Source organism: Ailuropoda melanoleuca, chromosome 17 (genome assembly GCF_002007445.2).
Source record: "Ailuropoda melanoleuca isolate Jingjing chromosome 17, ASM200744v2, whole genome shotgun sequence".
In the NCBI taxonomy this organism is placed as follows: domain Eukaryota; kingdom Metazoa; phylum Chordata; class Mammalia; order Carnivora; family Ursidae; genus Ailuropoda; species Ailuropoda melanoleuca.
Window position 1 is genome coordinate 4,468,777 of NC_048234.1, and position 24,576 is coordinate 4,493,352.

The 24,576-nt window shown below is 47.9% G+C and overlaps 1 protein-coding gene across 1 annotated transcript in view; it reads right to left on the reverse strand.

Annotated features, from left to right (window-relative positions):
- Positions 1–22,445, reverse strand: part of MYH13 (myosin heavy chain 13) — a 49,385-nt gene extending 26,940 nt beyond the window's left edge. Inside the window, 17 exon segments of the mRNA XM_034647280.1 lie at positions 2,813–2,906; positions 3,453–3,540; positions 3,636–3,709; positions 6,287–6,596; positions 7,540–7,710; positions 7,826–7,975; positions 8,691–8,809; positions 11,940–12,078; positions 14,297–14,400; positions 14,509–14,607; positions 14,700–14,763; positions 16,738–16,830; positions 18,083–18,194; positions 18,282–18,309; positions 20,107–20,263; positions 20,349–20,492; positions 22,242–22,445. Coding sequence (XP_034503171.1) covers positions 2,813–2,906; positions 3,453–3,540; positions 3,636–3,709; positions 6,287–6,596; positions 7,540–7,710; positions 7,826–7,975; positions 8,691–8,809; positions 11,940–12,078; positions 14,297–14,400; positions 14,509–14,607; positions 14,700–14,763; positions 16,738–16,830; positions 18,083–18,194; positions 18,282–18,309; positions 20,107–20,263; positions 20,349–20,492; positions 22,242–22,445 — 2,150 coding nt within the window.
- Between the last annotated feature and the right edge of the window lie 2,131 nt (positions 22,446–24,576).

Below are 24,576 nucleotides of genomic sequence, written 5' to 3' on the forward strand. Positions count from 1 at the left end.
AATGCAGGGTGGTCATCTGCTGACTGCTGAGCATGAGCTCTGGGAAGGAAGGGGAGGACACCAACCCTGGGAGGAAGACAAGGACCCACAGGGACAAGCCTTTATCAGGGACAAACCCTTATCAGGGACTCTCTTGGGTCAGGCACAAATCAAACGGGGACTGAGAAGATTCTGTACTGGGGCCCTGTGAGTGGTTAGGGGCTGTCTTATAGCTGCATAATGGCTTTTCCTTGTGGGTTCCCTAGATTGCTGGGGAGAGGGAAGGCTAAAGCTGTCTCTGATGAACCTTCTGGAAACTTCTAGAAGGCTCACAGGTTTCCTTGGTGGCTGGGAGGAGAGAGGACTACTCATTTACGCAAGTTTCAAGGTTCTGCTGGAGCTGCGCTGTCTGATATGATAGTTTCTGGCCACGTGTGGTTATTTAAATTTAAATTCATTAAGATGAAAAGTTCGTTTTCTTAGCCCCACCGGCTGCGTGTCATGTATCCAGTGGCTGCCGTTGTGGATGGCACAGATGTGGAACATTTCCATCATTCCTGAAGGTTCCACTGGCCAGTGATTCTCTCGAGAAAGTAGTGGTTAAGACCAAGGAGAAACATCAGACACTCAGGGGACCTCTCCTGGGAGTGAACCCGAGGGATCCCCAAGTCCAGCTCCCAGTATTTCTTGGATGAGGATTTTGAGGGGCTCCGATGCCAGTTGTGGCATTTGCTATCTGTGTGCCCCCATTTCTGGGAGAGGTGAGGGCCCTGCCAGGTAGTCGCAGAGCTGAGACTGGGCTCCCTCCTTCCCTGGGGCCCCTGCAGGCTCAGAACTGGGTTGACTTCTCCCTGGGCTCTCCCCGTGTCCCTCCCAACTCAGGCGGAGACGGTGTCTGGAAGGCCCACAAAGACAATCCTCTCTGCCCTCTGACCCACGTGCAAAACTTCTAAAAAGTCCCCCAAGCTATTGCCTTATCTTTCTCATGTTACCATTGCTAAGGATTTTTCTCTCTATCCCTCATTCATCAGCTCCAGCAAACTCCCTTCTCCTGCCATCTCAGCTTTGCAGGCAGGTGTGTGAACCGTGTTTCTCACGGACTCTATTTTACAATGCTTTGACATCTTGGGGCCTTGCGGAGCCCGAGAGACTGCCCTTCCCCTCCGAGAGCCAGTTCCTAGGATGGCAGACTGCTCCCCTGGGGGCACACATCTCACCCCTCCGCAAGCTAACTAACCCAAACGCCGCATCCCCCAACCACCCCCTCATCAGACTGCCGCACTCAGGCCGGGCACCAGACAACCAGGGCAGCCCCCACACCCCGGGGCTCGCCGAAATGATCCAAACTAGCCCTTCCTAACCTGCTCAGCCTGCTGGCCCATTGCACCCCACGCTTTCCCCTCGTTCCCTGTGCGCGAGCAGACACCGGCCACCATGCACCCAGTGTGCCTGCGGGTGGGAGAATCAGTTTGCGGTTTGACCCAGGACCAGGACTCCAGCCCCAGCTCCAGATGCCCTGGGGCAGGCACTTCAATCTCCACAGTCTCAACTCCCTCTTCTAGAAAGTGAAGAGGGCCCACTAGGTCCTTTCCAAAGCCTCGCCCACGCTCCTGTAGTAGGGTCTTAGTCTATTCACAGAAATGAGAAAGAAAACAGAGAGAGGCCAACGAAGGGGAAGCAAAATGGAGAGGAAGGCATGGAGATTTCATCACAATTCACCTTCTAGGAGAAAAAGGGAACCAGTGGATTGCCCGGACCCCTGGGGGCCCCTAGAGGCACAGGTTAAACCCAGGGAGGGGCGCTCCACCCCTGTTGCCTGATACTTGCAGCAGGTGCTTTACGGATGGCACGTTTGATTGGTGCGGACATGTGCTCAGAAACAATCATGGAAATCTGCTTTCTTTGTGACAAGACAGCCACACACAAGCCAACAATTTCGTTTGATGCGTAACCAGAGAAACAGCACCGTTCCAAGCCCGGAGGAGACACGGGCTGTGCTGGGTTCCCTGGGAGGGGTGCAGCTTGCAAAGACAACGTGGGCCCAAACAGTGAGCCCACTGGTTTTTGCCTTTGACTTAGATTTTCACGGTAGATGAATTTCGCTACACATAGTATATGTGGTTGTTTGGAGAACTGAAATGTCTGGCTTTCAGTAATAATAATAATAATAACAATAATAAAAACATAATAAGAATTAATGATGTAATTATACTGTATAATATCACAAGCAATTAATAATTTTTAATGTAATAATACAATTATTTCCCCATGATGTTATCATTTCTCATGATTATTATCATATATAACATTATTATCATAATTATTCCTCTTCTTGTAATTACAGTAATAATGACTTAGTATTATCATTGACAGCCAGATACACTGAGCGTTCACCAGGTGCTTGGTCCTGCTTGAAATGCTTGACATGCACTCACTCATGCAATCCTTACAACAGCCCCCTTAAGACAGGTTGAGTGAATTAATATTTACAAAGTTTATAAGCAGTCATTAAATAAATAAATGAAAAGCTACCTAAGTGAATGCATGCATGAAATGCCACTTTAATCCTCGTTTTATAGCCCAGAAAGCTAAAGTATGCAGCTAAGGTTCCCATGGTCAGCAACGGGTGGACCTGGTTTGTTTTGTGTGTGTGTGTGTGTTTCCTTCCAGCCTCTGAAACCCTCTGCTCCCTTGTCACATTGCAGAGGGGGGATGCTTACTCATGTTTGGGGTAGATAACTCTATCAGCTGTAAGTGAGCTGGCTCAGAGCCAGAGCTCCGTGTGGCTGTGTGCTCTTCTCTTTGTGACAAACGACAACTGAGACCCCGCTACCTTCTAAGAATAGTTGTGAATCGGGGACTGAACGATGGTTCAGGATCTATGCTACTGCCCAGTGTTACAGATGCACATTTCTCAGTTTTCCCATCTGTAAAATGGACAGAACTACACTTACCTCACTGTTGGAAGCAGTAGAAATGATAGAGTAACGCTATACCATATAGGCTTGGGAAACAGGGGTTTTAACTGTGGAATACTCCAGATGCCGTGGTTGTCTTTGGGGGAAAGGAGTCACAGAGCCCCTGGAGAACCTTATGAATGTCATGGATCTGACGTGCCTCTATACGTACTTGACTATTTGGGATATGACTTCAGCAGAGGGGTGCCAGGTAAAATACAGGACGCCAAGGTGAGTTTGAATTTCGGATACAGTAAATCATATTTTAGTGTAAATGCATCCCAAATGCCGCGTGGGTCATACTTACACAAAGACGTTTTTCATTGTTCATCTGAAATTCAAACTTAACGGGGCATCTGGTATTTGTATTTGCTAAATCTGGCCATGTGAGTTCATAGACGACGTTGAGAGGTGATAGACAACATAGCCCTCCGCTCAGGGAAACACACACGCACTCACGCACCCAGAAGTTTACACACGGTTCGGGGAGTCCTGTTCTGATGGGGTCTCACTCACCGGGAGTCTTGGTCTCATTGGGAATCAGGCATCGCACAAAGTGAGGGTGAGCGCTCCTTAAATTGGTCATCAACTTGTTTAAATTTTCCTGGGACACAAATAAAAATAAGCACACGTACCTCAGCAAATGCTATTTCACAGACCAGAAAAACAACCCAACGTAGAAATTGCCAAAACGCAAACCCTGAACACCGCTGACACTGTCTGGAAAGAGGAGCCTTTCTTCTTCCCGCTCTTCTTGCTTCCCCTGGAATCACCTGGAGACAGACACAGAGGGTGGGTCAGATGTAGCCCTGAGCCCTCCCCACCCCCAAGGTTATTGAGATGTCATTAACATATAACACTGTGTAACTTTCAGGTGCACTGACATCATGGTCTGATACATGTATATATTTTGAAACAGTCCCATTGAGTTTAACATCTGTGCCCATACATGGTTACAATTTTTTCCTTGTGATGAGAACTTTGCAGCTTTTAATACGCCACACGTTATTTAACTGTAGTCACCACACTGTACATTACATCCCAGAGTTTATTTATCTTATAATTGGAAGTTAATATCTTTTGACACCTTCATCCAATTCCCCCACCCCTTCACCCCCGCCTCTGGCAACCACAAAGTCTGATCTCTGTTTCCATGACTCTGGTTTTCTTAGATTCCACGTATAAGCAAGATCACACAGGATTTGTCCTCTTTCTGACTTATTTCACTTAGCATAATGCCCTCGAGGTCTATCCATGTTGTCGCAAATCCAAGATTTTCTCTTTTTTTATGGCTGACTAGTATGCCACATTTTCTTTATCCATTCATCTGTGGATGGACACTTGGGTTGTTTCCATGTCTTGGCTATTGTAAATAATGTTGCAGTGAACATGGGGTGTGNCGTGGGGTGTAGATAATCTCTTTAGGATAGTGACTTTGCTTCCTTCAGATATGGATTGCTGGATCATATGGTAGTTTTATTTTTAATTTTTGAGGGAACTCCATCCTGTTTTCCACAGTGGCTGCACCAATTTACCTTCCCACCAACAGTGCATAAGGCTTCCCTTCTTTTACTGGTGGCCACATCCTTCAAACCCTGAAATGGGACTTTCTGGTTTTCTTTTCTTTTTTTTTTTTTAAGATTTTATTTATTTATTCGACAGAGATAGAGACAGCCAGCGAGAGAGGGAACACAAGCAGGGGGAGCGGGAGAGGAAGAAGCAGGCTCACAGCGGAGGAGCCTGATGTGGGGCTCGATCCCATAACACCGGGATCACGCCCTGAGCTGAAGGCAGACGCTTAACCGCTGTGCCACCCAGGCGCCCCACTTTCTGGTTTTCTTTTGATGTAACAGAGCTGAAGGGTTTTTATTCTTTTCTTTCTTTTTTTTTTTTTTAAGATTTATTTATTTATTTGAGAGAGAGAGCAGGAGGAGGGGTAGAGGGAGAGAGAATCCCAAGCAGACTCTGTGCTGAGCACGGAGTCTGACACGGGGTTTGATCCCAGGACCCTGACATCATGACCTGTGTTGAAACCCAGAGTCCGACACTTAACCCACTGTGCCACCCAAACGCCCCTTCTTGTCTAATTATAGAATGAATGATTACGTTGCCTATATTTTCACATATTTCACATTAAGTACATTAATTTTTAAAATTGATGTATTTAAGACAGCGCATAATTTAAAAACCCTATTGTGGCAATTATTTTAAAAATAAAATGCGAGTAAATGTAACAAGTGAGACTGGCTTGTGCAACCATTTTGGAAAACAGTCTGGAGGTTCCCCAAGAAGTTAAATATAGAGTTACCATATGACTCAGCAATTCCACTCCTTACGTATATATCCAAGAGAACTGACAGCATATGCCCACATAGAAACTTGTATACAAATGTTCATAGCGGCACGATCCACAGTAGCCAAATGTCCATCAACGCATGAGTGGATAGACAAAATGTGTGCACTGGAATATTACTCATCTATAAAAAGAAGTGTGTCCCAACACAGACAAATCCTGGAGACATTCTGCTACGTGAAAAAAGCCAGACTCAAAAACCCTGTAGTGTATGATTCCATTTACACAAAATGACCAGAATAAGTAAATTCATAGAGACAGAAAGTAGCTTTGTAGCTGACAGAACCTCGCAAAGGGGTAACTGGCGTGATGAAAATGTTCTCGGATTCGATAATGGGGATGGTTGAACACCCTGTAAATACACTCAAAACGGCTGAATTTTCTAAAGAGTAAATTGTATGGCATATGAGTTATATCTCAATTTTTTTTAAAGATTTTATTTATTTATTTGACAGAGAGATAGCCAGCGAGAGAGGGAACACAAGTAGGGGGAGTGGGAGAGGAAGAAGCAGGCTCATAGCGGAGAAGCCTGATGTGGGGCTCGATCCCATAACGCCGGGATCACGCCCTGAGCCGAAGGCAGATGCTTAACCGCTGTGCCACCCAGGCGCCCCTATATCTCAATTTTTAAAGTTTTTATTTATTTAGTTAAGTACTCTCTACACCCAATGTGGGGCTCCAACTGACAACCCCCAAACCGAGAGCTGCATCGTCCTCCGACCGAGCCAGCCAGCCACCCCATCTCAATTTTTAAAAGCTATTTAAAAATGTGGTATTGGCCATTTTGTCCCCTGAGAGTCCCTTGTTTACCTCTACATAACTCAGTCTCTCAAGGAGGAGGAAGAATAGGAGAAAGAAAATTGGATATCAGAGACAGGCAAATAAACCCAGCTCAGTCTGAAGCTCACACTCGAATACTGGTTCTTCAAGGAGCAGCTCTGGGTCATAAGTAATTACGCAGAACTTTCCCCATGGGTGGGGGGGGAGAGAATTTCACCTGCTTCTGCACCAGCATAGTTGGAGAAAAGGAAGGACAGCAGCTTTAGGGAAGACTTCTGGTACAGCCCGACCACAGTCTCGTTCAGGGGGTCCTTGTTCTTGTCGAGCCAGCCGGCGATGTTGTAGTCCACGGTGCCAGCATAGTGGATCAGAGAGAAGTGCGCCTCGGCCTTGCCTTTGACCACCTTGGGCTTCTGGAAGTTGTTGGACTTCCCAAGGTGCTGGTCATACAGCTTGTTCTTGAAGGAGGTGTCTGTGGCCTTGGGGAACATGCACTCCTCTTCCAGGATGGAGAAGATGCCCACGGGCTGAAAGTAGGATGACAGACCATGACTCAGCATTTCATGGTACATTTCAATGACTCCATTGTCTGCAGGAGCCAAACACAAGCTCTCTGTGTCCCCGCTCACCGCGGGGCGCAGTGCTAGACACAGAGTGTATGCTTCACGAATGCTTGTTGAACAAAGGAACATGGAGAGAAACTAAACTGTATGTATATAAATGTAACTCACTTTTAGCAATAGGCATAGCCCCCACAAAAAGTAAAGTTACATACATAGACATAAAATATTAGGAATATTGAAACAATCATATTTGGATTTCTCCACAGCCGCCTTAGGAAGATCAACTCATTCCAACATGACCAGTGCTCAAAATGTTACAGAAATTCCCTTTTTTTTTAGTTAATGTTCTCTGCTTTTTTATTTTTTATTTTTAAGATTTTATTTATTTATTTGAGAGAGTGAGAGCACAAGCAGGGGAGTGGCAGGCAGAGGGAGAGGGAGAAGCAGGCACCCCGCTGAGCAGGGAGCCCGATGCAGGACTCAATCCCAGGACCTTGGGATCAAGACCTGAGCTGAAGGCAGACGCTTCACCGACGGAGCCAGCCAGGAGCCCCTCCTCTAATGTTTTATAGTAACATTATTCCAAGAACTCCACTTCTCCATAGTCTGTCATCTTTGGGTCTTTGGACAAGTCAATTAGGTATGATACGCCACAGTTCTTCCCGGGATCCCATTCACATTCTTGGGAAGAACTGAGCCCTTGGATCTTAACCACCCATGGACCTGTTTAGGTGTCTGAATTATGCCTGCTTTCCAAACACTTGTCTGTGCAAGGGGATTCAGCTATCTGAAGGCCGGAAGATTAGGGCTGGGATCACCATTCAATCATCAGGGTAGAGTGAGAGCAAAGAGATGATGGTCCCAAACAAGGAGGAGCTGTCCCTGGGGAGAGCGTCTATTTCTCTACCTTGTCGATGAGCTTGATGCAGGCGGCCAGGTCCATCCCGAAGTCGATGAACGTCCACTCGATGCCCTCCTTCTTGTACTCCTCCTGCTCCAGCACGAACATGTGGTGGTTGAAGAACTGTTGCAGCTTCTCGTTGGTGAAGTTGATGCACAGCTGCTCGAAGCTGTTGAACTAGGTGTTGGAAATAGCAAGGAGTTGGAGCGAGTCTGGAAAATCCAGTGGGGATTCGGCAAAGCAGACACAAAATGGAAGGGCCTTCAAAAGGCCATTTATCCAAACAACTCACGTCAAAGATCTCAAAGCCGGCGATGTCCAAGACCCCGATGAAGTACTGTCTGGGCTGCTTGGTGTCCAGCTGCTGGTTGATGCGGGCGACCATCCACAGGAACATCTTCTCATAGACGGCCTTGGCCAGAGCGCCCACCGAGTTGGTCACCTTGAAGAAAGATCACCCGCTCAACCCTCAAAGTTGAAGCATGAAGCTGATGATGTCTTCAAGGTCAGAAGTGGTTGGAGATTGGCAATTTCATAGAGTCCAACCTAATATTAAATATTCCTTAAAGCACTTGCCAGATTAAGATGTCCCCCTTCTTTTGAGAACTATCCCATTTACAAAGATAGTCTTCTAACAACCATGGTTATAACACATGACTCTAGACCTTGGCCGCACATAACCGAACCAGAGGTGGACTTCTGATCCAAGTCCGGTTACACAGAGTGTCTCTCCTGAGAATTTGGAACTGGGGTAAAAGACACTGGTCTCAGTCTCTGCAGAAGGCTGAACTACAGAGATGTGAACTTGGGAGCTAGGGGGTGGCCGTGGGCAGGACAGGTGGAGCGAGTTTGTCTGCTTAGTGAGGAAGCAGAAGAGAAGGAGAGCAATGACCGTCCCCAGAGCCTCAGGGAAGGAGCTGCAGAGGGGCTGCCCAGCTCCAGAGGGCCCTTCAGTTCCTGGCTCCAGCCCTCCCGGTGCCCAACGGTGCCCCTTGATGTGCATTCCTTGAGCTACCCTGGGGGCCTGGGAATGAAATTCCCCTTAATGCTGAGGCCAGTTGCTTATGTATTTCTGACACCTGCAATGGAAGAACTTTAAGACGGTGGTTAAAATAGCAGAAAAATGGAGTCAACTGAACTCAGAGCATCTCCATTACCTGCTGGACGTTCTGCCCTTTGGTGACATATTCGTTCCCAACTTTCACTCTTGGACAACACAAGCCTTTCAACATTTCTGCAGAGTTCAGACCCATCAGGTAGCCAGCTTTGTCAGCCACTGAAGGAAGAGGGAAACGGTGTCACACAAAGATGGCAGTGGCTGACGTGGCCAATCAGGCCCCGGATCCTCCCAGAAACGTTTCCTATAATCCTTTTTGGTGTTTTTATGTTCTCCTACGTGCACCAGGACTGGGCTTGTCCAAGGAAGCTTCAATATCATAATCTAGGGGTGCAGGTTTTCCAGAACTTTTACTTTGCCTTCTAGATGCAATCTTGAATTGAATCTTGACCTACTGATATTTAAATTTCTTTACTTTTTTATTTTTATTTTTGAGAGAGAGAGTGAGGAGAGCAGGGGAGTGCTGCAGGGAGAGGGAGAGAGAGAATCCTAAGCAGGCTCCACGGTCAGCACAGAGCCTGACCTGGGGCTCGATCTCCTGACCCTGAGATCATGACCTGAGCTGGAATCAAGAGTGGGACACTTAACTGACTGAGCCACCCAGGTGCCCGTAACTTTCATTTTTTTTTTAAGATTTTATTTATTTATTCGACAGAGATAGAGACAGCCAGCGAGAGAGGGAACACAAGCAGGGGGAGTGGGAGAGGAAGAAGCAGGCTCACAGCAGAGGAGCCTGATGTGGGGCTCGATCCCATAACGCCGGGATCACCCCCTGAGCCGAAGGCAGATGCTTAACCGCTGTGCCACCCAGGCGCCCCTGTAACTTTCATTTTGAAGAGGATACAGCTACACAGTAATACGGAGCCTGATAATTCCACAAAATGGCGAATGAGTAAAGGAGGCACCATTCGGACAGTTAACAACAGTTAGCAATATATGTTAGGCAGCTTCCTAAATTTCTGCAGGATGTCATGCTCATAGCTGAGAGAGAACTAGAAAACCTTGACCCAGCCTTCTGGTGGGTTGGGAGAGGGTCAAAAGCATTTGAGATTTGGCAATTTCATAGAGTTCATTGGGGGTTCAGTTGACTTTGGAATGGACCTGGCTGCCTGCCCTGAGCTCAGCGAGAAGGTAGAGAAATGCTGCTTCTCTAGGGACAGCTCCTCCTTGGTCGGGACCATTACCTTATTGCTGGCTGGGGAGTTGAGCTAATGAAAATCCAGGGCAGTACTTGTCAAGTGCTTAATAAGAGGCCAAATGTGTGCTTTCCTCTTTGCTCAAAATATCCCTTTCTCTGCTCTGCCCATGTCGGCGGATGGTTTTCTTCTAGTTACCCCAAACTTGAAAGTTTGGGGTGATTACATCCTTTCTTCTCATTGCTCACATGCCTGTGGTCAGACAGGGACCAAATCCTGCTCGCTTCCCCTTCAAAAGAGTTGGCATTGGGGCGCCTGGGTGGCACAGCAGTTAAGCGTCTGCCTTCGGCTCAGGGCGTGATCCTGGCGTTGTGGGATCGAGCCCCACGTTGGGCTCTTCTGCTGTGAGCCTGCTTCTTCCTCTCCCACTCCCCCTGCTTGTGTTCCCTCTCTCGCTGGCTGTCTCTATCTCTGTCGAATGAATAAATAAAATCTTAAAAAAAAAAAAGAGTTGGCATCGCCCTCGTTTGGAATTGTATAGTGGCAGAGAGCCTGGGCTCTAGACTCAGAGGGCCCGATGCTCAAATTTTGATTTTGTTTCCTTACTAATCAGTTTTCTTATTTGTAAGCTGGGGGGAGGGGTTGTGGCAGGACCCCATGGGTTGGGTTGTCGTGCAGTGGGGGCCTGGTGTGGGGCAAGTATTCAGCAAATGTTCACTCGGATTGGTATCATCGTCAGAGGACCTCAGGACTGGATTACAGCCCCCACTTTCCCCTTTGCAGCATCTTTCTGCTTCCACACAGGGAACACGCAGCAGCTGGGCCTGGAAGGGGGTCTGAGCCCCCGCCGTGATATTTATCATATGATCCACCCTCACTGAGGAGCCTGATACACTTTCTTTTCACGGTCCCACTCTCTTGATAAGCCCGACTGCTCACAGATTAATTCCCACGAACTTCCCCTGCTACGTGGAGAGTTCATGGTTTCCCCCGGTGCCTACCATGTACGTTCTAAACCATTTATCCCCGCACTCAAGGCCTTCTCCAACTGATACCAAAATAACCGCTTTTAAATCCCCATCTCTTACAAATCCACCACACATATCCTCTTCTGTAGCCAAATTGGACCCCTCTGCTGTTTAGTCCCCTCACATTCCTTCCCCCTCCCCTTTGGTCGTTATGCTTCCTCTGCTCAGACTGCCTTCTCCCTGCCCCCACACACACCTTTCAGAATCCTACCCATCCTTCAAAGTCCATGTCCTCCTCCAGGAAGCCTTCCTTGATTATCCCAATCAGAAGTGTCCCTTGCTCTGAACAGTTTCTCTGTTGCCCCTTATCTTGCACTACTGCCACAGCCAGGATTCCAAGATGGCCCTGAGGATTGCGCCCCCTGGTGTACATTCCCTGCATAATCCCCTCCACTCGCTTGGGGGTGGAACCAGTGAATGCTGATGGGCTACTTATTACTCCTGCGATGAGGTCACTAATCAGTCCACTTGGAATTAATAAAACAGATTAAAGACACAGTGTGAGAGATGAAGTGCACGAGCAGGGCGCATGGTGGGTGGGTCCTGCTGCTGGTAGCCCCTCCCACTGCCATCTGCTCTGTTTCCAGGACTAGGCAGAGGTGGGGAGTTGGAGAGATCAGCCAGGTGAGAGTCATGAAGTGGGGAGAGGGGGAGATTCGTACACCAGTCCCTGGTTCAGGGTCAAGTTCAACAGATGTCAGAATGGAATTGAAGGCAACAGGAGGAGAAAACTTCCTCACCTGGCCCAGGTGCTCAGGACTGCATTCTGCATGTGAATAATGACGTGCATGGAGAGAAAGTGACGTTCACAGAACCATATCCTCTCGTCAATGTCTACCTTAAGATAGCAGGTGAACTGCGATGGTGAGAGCGAGGTGGACAGTGATTACTCGTTCATGAGAATGATGTCTTTTGTTTCTCAAGGATCCACCACTATCGGATTCCTTGACAGAAGGAGTGGACTTCCCCAGGGCAAGCACAATGAGCCTTGGATACCCCACTTTCCGTTTGTGCAACTTCCGAAAAGCAGCTCTGGGGAGGAACCCAGAGCTCATCCCAGGGGGCCCCGTCCACCCATGAACATAGGGGCCGAGTCAGATGCCAGTCTCTGCCCAGATGCGGTACCTTCGGTGCCATCTGGCCCGGCCTGCTCCTCCCGCTGCTTCTGCTTGGACTTCATGTTCCCATAATGCATCACGGCCCCTGTGAGCTTGTAGATGGAGACTTTCTCCTCTGAGCTGAAGCCCAGGATGTCAATGGCGTTCTGGGAGTTAGAGAAAGGACAGTTGTCACAGGGACTCAGTTTTCCCTGGCAAAGACCTCACCCTTTCTGTACTGCCTGTGAGACAGCATTTGCCCAAAGAAGTGGATGACGGGGTGGTATGTTAACTTAGGGGTTAAAAGCCATTTCTTTAACATGTTTGTGTGGGAGGGTGGAGACAATGGGAGAAAATGTGAATGTTCTGTTTTCTTCCATCCAATCAGGACTGATTTGAATCCTTACATAGATTTGGGGCTGTTTTCTGGATGAGGCCACTGGCAACCATCATGGAGAGTGTCTGAGAAATAGTGTCCAACACCTCGAGAGTCTGGCATTGGAACCCAGGGATTCTGGTGGTGTTCAGAATTGAGACAATATGGCGCCCCAGCCTATTCGAACTGGAAGGGAAGGTCATCAAAGAGAATGCTGTCATTTTTCAAATAAGAAAGGGGAGAACTTCTGCAGAGCCCCCCTGTGCTAGGTGTGGGCTAAGGCACCATCCATACATCATCTCACTGTGTCGCTATGAGAACCTTAGAGGTGTGCAGATATTTCCAAAGTTCCAGGTGAGACCTGAGGTTCTAACAGGCTAAGAGACCTGCCCCAAGTCACACAGGTAGCAGGTGATCAAACTGGGGCTGGAACAAGCACTGGGTCACTTCAGAGCCTACGGGCAGTTGCTGACTTGGTTTTATAGCCACTTGGCCTGTCTTCTACCACAAAGATTTTTTTTTTTTTAAAGATTTTATTTATTTATTTGACAGAGATAGAGACAGCCAGCGAGAGAGGGAACACAAGCAGGGGGAGTGGGAGAGGAAGAAGCAGGCTCCTAGCAGAGGAGCCTGATGTGGGACTCGATCCCATAACACCGGGACCACGCCCTGAGCCGAAGGCAGACGCTCAACCGCTGTGCCACCCAGGCGCCCCATCTACCACAAAGATTTAAACTAGGAAATCCTTCTCTGGGGTCTATGTATTGACTGTTTAGCAGAGATTGCAGCCTGAGCATAAGCAATGCCCACTGGGGGAGCTGACATGTCTGGAAAGTGTCTGGTGAGCTGGTAGGTCAGTGTCAGCAGGACGGTATTGGACAATGAGGCTCTCTTGGGTGGCGCCCCCTTCTGGAGAAGGAGAGTCCAGGTCGGGAGCCCACCTGGCAGAGGAGAGATTCTGAGCCATGATGGCCTCCTTGACTCCATATCCCATCCCCAGCTGATGCATATCTATGCTGTGTGTGTGTGTGGGGGGTTGCTGTAGGTTAAAAGGGAAAACCTTTCACTCCACATTAGAAGGAACCAGGTGAAAGAGTTCCTGTCTGGGAGCCTCTTGGGGAATGCAGTCCCTCGCGGGGAGCACTACCCCCCTCTGCTTGGCCATACACGATCACCCGGGAGAAACTCCGTGGGAGATGAATTGCTCAGAGATGGTGTCTATTAGTTTAAAAAATGCAGGTTCTGGGGTTGGGCAGATGTGGCTTCAAGTGTTCTGTCATTGACAAACTCTGTCTTGATGCAAATTGTGTGTTTTCTTTCTAAGACTCAGCTTCCCTCTTGGTAAAATGGGGGCATTTTACAAGAGGTTTTGGGGGGGGCTTAAATGAGATAAAGAAGGGAAAGCCATTTACCTCTGTTCCTAGCACATGTAAGTGCTCAGTGCACTTATTATTATTATTATTATTATTATTATTATTATTATTATTCTAGTTATTAACCTTGGAAGCACTTCCCAAAGCTAACAGTGGGAGGCCTGACAGGTGCGCCGAGGACGTGTAGGAGCCGAACGTGAGCCTGATGGGGGCAGGTAGCATGAGGTGTGGACTGTCTGCTGCTACAGAGTGGGTTGTTTTTCCTGCCTTATACTTTGCTGTATTTTAAAATTTTTGTTAAAGAACCACGCAGATGGTTTTGTAGCCCGAGAATTTCCAACAAAACCTTTAAAAAACTTTATACGTGCAAAACCTGACTCTAAAATGCTGGGGAATGGAACTGGAGGCCCGTTTTGGAGAACTTTCTGTCTCCCCACGGCATCTTCTGGGGTGGAGCTGAGTGGCGAGGGGTGCCTTCTGGACTAATTCCCTTGACATCTTGATCTCTGAGAGCTCGGGTCTGATCACTGAGCAACCTTGGGTCCCAGTCTCTGATTAGATCGCTAGGGTGCCTCTTAGTTCACAAAGTCAGTAATTCTGTGCTGAAAGGAAGAAGGAAGGAAAGAAAGTGCTTACATCAGTCGCTCGAAGTTCTTCACTGTCGTTAATGCTGGCCACGGTGACCTCTCCCTGGCTCACGAAGGGGAAGTCAAAGGGATTGGTTGAAATGAGGAGCAAGTCTGCAAAACACGAAGTTTCTGTTAGCATCTCACACGTGCGTGAGGCACTCTGGGTGTTTTTCCAACGTGACTGATTTGGAGGGTGAGACCAGTACCCTAAGAACTTACCGATGAGTTCTGGCTTCTTGTTTGACAAGATTTGGTAAAAAATGTGATAGCTTCTCTCGCTGGATAACTGAAATGTCACTCTGGATTTTTCCAAGAGATCTAAGGGTAATAAGAAAGAATGTGGTTTCAGGTTCCTGGGAGGTGCCTCTGTGGCCAAATACCATGGTGCCCAATATGGCGTTGGGACTCACAGGTTTCAATGTCCGCTGATGCCAGCTTTCCTGTGGCTCCAAAGTGAATTCGAATGAACTTCCCCTGTCCAATGGCAGGTTGACAAACACCACAATTATTTGATTTAGATGGTACTGTGGCTGCCTTTTGCCAGGTGCTACCAGCCATGGGTGGGAAGTGTAGGGTCAGGGAGGAAGTGATGCTAGAAGGGGAGGACTTCCCTGTTCTCTGTCTGCCTGGCACCAGAGTCCCCAAACTGGCTTAGCCAAGACTCAGATGTTCTACCCAAAGCATCTGGCCCTGTTCCTCCAGTTTTGGGGACATCCGCAGGTTCCCTCTCCAACTTCTGCTTGGGATCACCTTACTTTAGACAGTCCCCTTGGATTTTATCCTGTTCTCTGGTACCTGGATTCCCAAATCCTTCATGATACCTTTGATAGGCCGGTTGGACCATCTTGCCAACACTTCTTCCTTCCTTCATTTCCTTTCCTTCCTTTCTCCCTCCCTCCCTCCATTCCTTTTTTCTCTCCCTCTATCTTTCTTTCTTTTGCCTCTGGGTGTTCCTTCTGAGATTTCTCACTTTGGTTTTCCTTATTGCTTACTATAAGCAAACCTAGCTCCCAGGCTCAGGCCAGGCTCTCTGGCTCCCAAAATACGCATTCAGAGTCTGAGTTCTCCCCTTTTGAGGGGAGGCAAGAGGTGAAATTTTATGAGGGACTGGTTTCTACCACACCATGAGCAAATCTGAAGGCAAAAGTGTTGCATTGTTCATCTACTCACAGAGTCTGGACTATAGTCAGCACTCTGTAATCTTCTCTCTATTTTCCAAATGAAGCTTGGGGAGAGTTGGTGAAGGGTCAGTGGAGGTGTGAGTGAACTGTACGTGTTGGTCTTCAATATTGCTAGCTGCTCAGTGGAAAATGATGGCAGTTTTAGCCTGCAAATGTTTGTTTGGTAGGTGGAAGGTGGATAGGTTAACCGGGGCGATTGTGACTTCTGGGTCAGGGCCAAGACGAGAGACCCAAGTACTAAGTAACTGGGATTGGCAGTGGGCGTATCTAAAGGTATTGTCTTCCATTTTAAGCTGGTGCCAGGTTAACACAATAACTTGGTGCAAGTAGGTGCACCATATCTCTGCTGTGTAACATGCACCCAGATCGCCTACAAGCAAGAGTTTTTAGTTGTGCACTAGAAAGACAGATGTGCAGATGGGCAATGCACAGAGGACCAAGGGAAAGAAAGAAAGGTAAAGGCTCATCCCCACGGCCTCTGATGGCTGCTTCCACTTTCTCATCAGTGAGCATTTTCTCCTTGAGAAGCAACCATAAAACACAAGCTTGAGATTATCCAATTCCTGAGATGTGTGGAGTCCTGATATTGTCTTGCAAATATAAGCATTAAATGAGGGCTTTGCCTCATGGTAGTTGCTCATTTTGTGGTATAGTGAGATTAGTTGGAGGGCTGGATGTTTGTGTATTTGCCCATGGGAAAGTAAAGGTCTCTTTGGGCGAACAAATCTTAAGCGAAATGTCGAAGGATAAAACATATCCTTCAGTATCTACATCAACATATTCCCAAGTTTTGAGCTCTCCTGCTTTCCCCGGGTTGTTCCTTCTCCCAAAGCCTTCGGACTTGGAGCAGTTCAAAGCTGCTCCCTTAATTCAAACTAAGGTTTCCGTGGCTAATAAGCCAATGGAGATTGCTCAATGGACTTCAGCATTTTAAAATGCTTCCACCTAGTGAGACCATAAAGGAATCGCTCCCTACTTGTGGAATTTGAATCACCATGACTTTAGGATGCTCCGAGGTGATGAACCTCGTTAGGAATGGACAGATAAATCCTCCCTCTGCCAACAATGAGCTAACACGTTCTTCAGAGTATCTGATTATCCCAGCGGGGCTCAATTGATCTGAATGACTTGAGGGTAGAATAAGGCTGGCTATACTCTAGTTTACGTGGGTTTTTTTTTTTTTTTTAATATATATCTCCAGCATTTGAGGAGAGAGTTTGTTTCTTGGTGAGTGGGGGGGGGTAGTTAAAATTAGACTGGGTCTTACGAATCTTGAGGAGTTGTCGTTTCTCACGGTCTTGGCGTTTCCAAAAGCCTCAAGCAGGGGGTTGGCCTGGATGATTTGATCTTCCAGAGTCCCCTAATAATAAACAAGAAAAAGCAAAAGGAGGACTTTGGAGTGTCCTCTGAAGGAGCCCATGGTGATGTGAAACTGCCCAGAGCAGGGTCCTGGGAGAGATGCTGACCAGCCCAGGCTGGTGGTCAGTGCCGATGGGTGAAGGTACCCATGGACCCGTCCCCACCACCCAAGGAGGCTTCAGAGTCCCATCCTGGAGAGGGTCTTCTTGGTATAGCATCAGTGTGACTCTGGCCACACCAGATTCCAGGTTTCCTCTTGATTTTTCAGACCTCCTTTCATCTCTGATAACACTCCATTATAAATCATGGATTTTTAGAATACATACCTCTGTTGCAGCATGCATCATGACCCCCATCTAATACAGACATTTGGGTTCAGAAGTATACATAGAATTGAGCAATTAAAGTCACCCAAGGGATCGTATAATAGAAATAGTGGTTCTCAAAAAAAATTTTAAGTTGCAAAAAATATGTCACGAGAATTATTGCTCGGAAGTCTGTTTATAGGGGCGTCTGGGTGGCTCAGTCGGTGAAGCATCTGCCTTGGGCTCTGCTCACGATCCCAGGGTCCTGAGATAGAGCCCCGAGTCAGGTTCCCTGCTCAGCGGGAACTCTGATTCTCCCTCTCCCTCTGCCCCCAACTCGTGTTCTCTCCCTCTCTCTCTCTCGTGCTCTCTCTCAAATAAATAAATAAAATCTTTTAAAAAAAGAAGTCCACTCATAGAAAGCAGAATTTTTACTCTCACCTCCCCACCCACGACTGCTTATCCTTCTGTCTCCAGAGCCATTTTCAAACTACTATCCCGCACAGTGGTTCTCAAAGTGTGATCCCTGACCCGTTGTGTGAACGGCGGGAACATGAGAGAAATGCAAAGTAGCAGGACTGTGAATGTGAGTTAGTAATTTCAATCAGAAATTCTGGGCCCAGGCCTAGAAATCGGTTGTTAAGAAGCACTCCTGGTGATTCTGATGTGCGCTCCTGTCTGAGAGACGCCCCCTCCCGCCAAAGCATCCGTTCTTCAGGGGAGCGCAGGACTAGCTGCTCAGGGTCCCTGGGCTGTTGCTGATGGAGCCAGTGCTACCGCCTGCGTCCACCAGGTGGCACCACCTCCTGTCTTGCCCCAAGCACCGGTGGGACCAGACCCAGTCCAGCGCATCTCTGCTGAGCGCTGAGCCCTGCATACACTGGGTGCTCACCCCGTCTTTAAGTTGTCCTTACTCCAGCAAACCTCCAGATGCAGGGAGCTCCTCACCTGCATCTTGCCTGGCTGCTGCTCCTTCTTTTTGTCCCCAGTGACCGCAATTGTCGCAAAGTACTGGATGACACGCTTGGTGTTCACCGTCTTCCCTGCCCCGGATTCTCCGCTGTCGGTTCAGAAGCAAATAAGATAAAGGAGTGCAAGGGATGGCTCTGGCTTCCAAGTCATCGTGGTGCAAACTCAGGTTACTCACGTGATGAGGATGGACTGATTGTCCCGATCTAGAGAGGCAGAGGGGAGAAAACAAAATAAAGAAACAGCAAACACACAGAATACAAAAATAGGGCAACATTGGGGCTGACTGGAGTGCATAGTTTTGCCGTGAACTAGCAATGTGAGGACTTGGGTGTGGCTAATCTTCCTCCTATTTTCGTAGATTTCCTGAATGTGGGATGTGTAGCATGGACCGCAAGGCAAGTGACCAGTGAATCCCACAGCGGGAAAGGGATTCTTGTTCATAGATCTTCAACTGCTTGCCAGCAATTTCTCTTCTTTTTTAACGAAGAGAGCAAGTCTCAGACTCTGGGCTTGTGGGAAGGCGCAGCTTTTCATCATAATATATGGACACTGATTATCATTTGGTTTTTCTTTTACCTTTACTCTCTGCTTGTGGAAAGTGATCATGGTCTTCCCCTTACAATCGTTTAGGAATTGAGCTGTATCCCCCACTACCCAAATTCATCTGTTAGTTTCTTACCCCCCAGGAGCTCAGAATATGACCTTATTTGGAAACTGAGTCATTGTAGATGTTATTAGTGAATATGAAGTCACATTGGGGGATGCCTGGGGGGCTCAGTTGGTTAAGCTCTGCCTTCGGCTCAGGTTGTGATCCCGGGGTCCTGGGATCGAGTCCCGCACCGGGCTCCCTGCCCAGCAGGGAGACCGCTTCTCCCTCCCCCTGCTCGGGCTCTCTCTCTCTCAAAAATAAATAAACAAACAAACAAATAAATAAAATATTTTTTTAAAAAGATGATGTCATACTGGAGTGGGGGGGGTCCCTAATCCACCGTAATCCAATACAATCATGGGCCTTATCCAAAGGAGAGATTTGGAGACAGGTGCACACAGGGAGAAAGCCACCTAAAGGTGATCGTGTAAGCAGGGCAAAGCTTCTACAAAGGAACCCCCAAGATGGCCAGCAAACCACCAAGAAACTTCGAGAGAAGCAGGGAACGGGTTCTGCCTCTCAGCCCTGGGGAGGAGAGGACCCCACTGACATCCCCAACCTTGGACTTCCCGCCTCCAGACTTGGAGACAATAGTTTCTGCTGTGTAAGCCACCCGTTTTGTGGTACTGATACGGCAGCCCTAGGAAATTCATACAAATAATGCTATCGATCCTCTTTTGAAAATTGATGTAGCTTCAGTCAATTTGAAGAAAAATATTAAGTGTGCAGGAATGGCTAGGCTTGAGTGTGAGAGAGGAAGGGCTGAGGTTTGGGCAACTGGAGGTTGACAGATGACTCCAAGGGTCTTCAGATCTCGAAGGCTTGCTTCTGCCTCTTGAGTCTGCAGCAGACCAAGTCAGGTGAAAGTGGGACAGACGAAAGTGACTCGAAACACAGTGACATGACACTATTACCATGTGTCTATTTCCTGTGCCATTCTGGAAATGTAGGTAATAGACATTGCTATGCCCAGTTCTCCAATTTTGCACCCTAGCAGCTTTTAATCTAGTCTCTCTCTTCTAAGCATGGTCATGTTGTGGGGGGGAGGCGGTTCCTTGGATGTGGAGGTAGGGCCTCTCCCTGCATCCTGCATTCCCCCAAATAAGCAGGTGCACAGCGAGGCTTTAGACGTGAGCACTAGCCTATGCACGTGCTAATGGGAGATATGCACCTCTGGCTTTTCATCATGACATCATCGGAGTTCTCGAAGGTCACCTTGACCATCACCCCATTCAGATGATCAAGGCCTCCGAAGGACTTGAATAATTAGCTAAGAACCAGTCCAGTTAAAGGGTTTGCATCATTAACTAAAAACTATTTTAAAAAAATAGGGATTGAAGAAATTGCTCACCTGTCAGCATGAACTGGTAGGCGTTGTCGGAGATGGAGAAGATGTGGGGCGGGGCCTCCTGGCGCTTCTTGCCTCGGTAGCCTTCCACCACCTCGGGGTTGTACACCGGCAGCCACTTGTAGGGGTTCACGGTGACACAGAAGAGGCCCGAGTAGGTCTGAGAAAACCAGAAAATGCAACATGTGGATCTTGTCTTGACTCAGAGAGAGAGACGGAATAGGGAGACGCTGAAGGGCACTCACGTAGATCATCCAGGCTGCGTAACGCTCTTTGAGGTTGTACAGCACTCCAGGCTCGTGCAGATGGGTCATCATGGCCATGTCCTCGATCTTGTCAAATTTGGGAGGGTTCATGGGGAACACCTGGTCACTGTTGAGAGTGAGTGTCTGGGGATTGAGAGGAAAAGCACATGATGGAGAGGACAGCCAATGCTAGAACCCTGCTGTACTTGGTGTGATGGAAGTAGCAAGAGATTGCGGTGTAATCGCCCGATTAGCAAGAATAGCTTCACGGGTCATTTCCATTCCCAGAGATGATCCACAAATAACTGTCCTTGATTAACCCAGTTCTGGTCAAACTTCATAGCCAGTTCTGGTCTGATACCCACCCCACCCGCCCTCAGGTCAGTGTGCCCTCGTGTGTGCCAAGAACGAGTTGCAGGTGTACACAGCAACAGAGCCCTTCAGCCCTCAGGGTCCAGGTGGGACTCAGGATGGCCCAGGCCATGGAAGGTTGCCTCTGTTTACCCCATTTGCTTTGAGTCCTTCAATGCAACAAAGGTTGGAGGGTTGGAAGGGAATACTCCAATGTATTCTGTGCATTTCCACCCCAATACTTCTGCTCACGCGGGTTCCTTTGTCTGGACTATCTTCACTGAAATTATGTTCAGAAACCGTCAAAGTTCAGCTCAAGTGACTCCTCTTCCATGACCCGTTTCCTGTCTCCCCGTCTTTTCAAGGCTTCCATAATTCCTTGCAGCTCTGCTCTAATAGTTACAACATTTGACTTGTAGCATGGCCTGTGGCTGTACGGTATTTCTGAGACTATTACTTGGTCTCAAACCCTCCTCTGGGTTTGCCCCTCCCCCTGCTCCCCCATCAAATATACAGCTGGCTGTGCACTCCACTACTCAGGAGAGGTAGAAAATAGGGCAGAAAAGAGAAAGAGCTTATAAGGCCTTCTGGCTTCTGTTTTCCCAAAGCCTAAGTCCTTAGAAAAGCTTTGAGGGTTGTAGTGAAAAGACAAAAGGAAGGGGATTTGTTGGTACATGCCAAATCTCTTGAGGAAAGGAAACTCTTTTGCCCCACCACCCTACACCAGAGAGACATCCAAAGTAGCAGAGGGGAGATGGAAAAGTCTGTACGTCCTGAAGCTTCAAGCCCTGGGACTCGTTTCTTAGCAGATCATTTGGGGGTAGTGGGGTGGTTGTGAGACCCTCAGTGTGGTACTGTGTAACGTCCTGAAAATGAGGCACAACCATAGGAGGGGATCCCAAGGTGAGTGAAGAAAATTTATCTCCCTCCCAGTGAAAAGAGGCTGAAACGAGAGGTTAAGTTCAATAAACAAACAAGAACTAAAAGACAGATCTGCCTCATACGCCTGAGTTTGTGAACTGAGAGTCATACCTGCCAGACACACCTTGATTCCTACACTAGGTGGTAAACTTTGGGAAAGCAGGTGCTGAGATGTGCTTCCATTTGCAAAGGGACGGATGGTAGACGTGCGTGTCCAGTAAATACTGAATTGAACGATGTATTGTAATTCTCAACATTAAGCTAGGCATCACCTCCAGTGCTTCCTCAGGAGTCACTCAGCAGCATAGGGAGGGATATTTGCCTGGCCCACCCAGCAGTGATCAGCACCAATCTCTCCTTTAAACGGTCCAGCCTCTGCCACCCACACCTTCCCTTTTCTCCAAAGGAAACATCACAAAAACTCTCAAAGCCCAAGTCCTGGAAAAGTGAAAGAAGTGGGAGTGAAGGTGTTTGCAAATAGGTGCTTTCACCAGTCACTTCACTACACAATAGGTAAGTGTACATTATGTTCCGTCTTCAGATTCCTCTGGACCAGCATGTGAATTCCTAATACGCCACTCCAAAGGCAAGTGATCGAGGACATCCGAGATCAACACTTACCTGGTCATCCAGGGTCTTGACTGTGACTTTGTCATTCTCCCTGCTCTGGATCATACCTTTCACGTACATTTCCTTATCATCCACTGCAAAGCAGGCTTTCTTAGAATCAAATGGGCGGTTTTGTGCCTCGATTCTCTCCTTCTCTGGCTTCCGCAGGTAGGGAGCTGCTTCTCCAAAAATGGCCATTTCTGCATCGGAGCTCATGACTGCAGGGGGCGCTGGGAAGACCAGGGAGATGGTTGAGTCTGGAGCTTGCATGACTCCTGAATGGGAAGGGCCCCACCTTGTTATTTCTGTGCAGATGGGGGCCAGATCAAAACCTCCTGGGATTAATTTAGGTCCTGAGGAATGTAGGACCAGGTCTAGGGGCTTAGATTGTGCAAGTGGAAGTGAGCTAAAGGAGAGACTGTACTCTCAGAAAAACATTTGAGGGCTTGGTTTCATCCCTGAGTGCTGATTTGGGGGGGATATCTGTTAGTTCAGCCCCATGCTTGGAAGGAATTCTGAACCAACTAGAGTGAGCCCATTAAAGGGGAGCCCAGTGAAGAGGGATTTGAGAAGCACTTCCTTAATTATACATCATGTTTGAGCCCCATGATCTCAGCATCATCCCCAAATCTTAAGGGCATCTGAAAAGAATTATTGGGAAGTTGATAATTCCTAGTAGAAATCTCAGACGGCACAATGAATAGTAATGACTTGAATGTAAAGTCTTGCCACCCTTCCTTAGTATATTCTAGGTAGCAAGCTGATGGGAGGCATTAGGGCCAAATGCAGTGGTTCCAAACATTAACGTACGCCAGAGTTACCTGGAGGGCTTGTTAAAACACAGATGGTCTGGGGTTTTGATTCTTAGGTCTGGGATGGGGCCCGAGAATTTGCATTTCTAGCAAGTTCCCAGGGAATGCTGATGCTGCTGGTCCAGGGACCATATCTGGGAACGGCTGACCTAGAGCCTTCCTACAAGTGTGGTCCTTGAATCTGTTTATATCGTACCGCTCAGGAGTGTGTTAGAAATGCAGCATCTCTGACCCACCCCGGATTGCCGAATCAGAAGCCACGTTTTTAATGAGATCTCCAGGGGATTACATAGCTGACTGAGAAGTATTGGGTCTGGTGCAGTGGTCTCCAAACTTCAGTTGTGTAAAGCAATGCCAGAATGTGACAGTGTTTAATTAGATTAATATCTGCCTTACAACTCACTGGCTGGTGTGTGTGTATGCATGCGTGTGTGTGTGTGTGTGTGTGTGTGTGTAAGACCCTTTCTGTCTCTGCCTCTCCCTCTCTTCCACTTTCTCCTTCCCATCCCTCCTATCATTCCCTCCCCAAACCATCCCCCCTTTTCTTCAGCCCTTCTCTATTTTTCCCTGCTTAGAAGCCAGAAAATCTGGCTTTAAAGTCCCAGTGCTGAACTCGGCCAAACCACTTAGCCTCTCTGGGCCCCTGTGTATTTCCACTTAAAATGATGTAGCAAGTTGAGCTCATTTCTAAGGCCCCTGCAGATGGTGTGCTTCTCGGATTCTGCTTGTCCAGCTCCCTCTGGGTTCTGACCCCCGGGGCCCTCCACTTCTTTTCCCCACGTCGCTTCCCTTCCTTTTTCCTCCCCTTTCCCTTCCCTCTCGTTCTTCTGTAACTGATGATAGAGTGAAGTCACACACATGTATCCCCATAGCTCTCTTAAGAAAAGTTCATATTTTTTTAATAAGGCTTTTTACGTTTCCTATTAAAAGTAGGAGAATTGAACATTTTATGGTCCTCTCTTGGAAGCTAGTCCCCAAGCTCCTCCGTTATGAAATTGCTCTTCATTTGGTAACGTGTTTTATTATTCCTGCCTGCGCTGCTGTGGGGTTTTATTCCTATAAAGAGAACCATCTGCTTCCCTCTGGACCTTCTTCGGCTAAGTTACATTGTAATTTACTTTGGCCACTGTCTCTGCTGAACCTTGGTGGTTAGATTTTCAAAGAAGGAGACTGGAAGTCAGTAGCACTCCCAGAAAGAGGGCCCCTGGCCTGTGGCCATCGTGCCGGTTCAAACTTTCTCGGTTCCTGGATAGTGGATCAAGATGGATTCGTGCAGGGGCACCTGGGGGCTCAGTCGGTTAAGCATCTGCCTTCGGCTCAGGTCATGATCCCAAGGTCCTGGGATCGAGCCCCATGTCCAGCTCCCTACTCCTCTCCCCTGCTTGTGCTCTTTCTCACTCTCTCTTGCTCTCTCTTTCTCTCAAATAAATAAATAAAATCTTAAAAAAAAAAAAAGAATTTGTGCACATAGCTTTCCCATTCCCTAACGGTGGTCCCCAGTGTTGTGCCTTAAGTGGGTTTTACAATAATGGTGG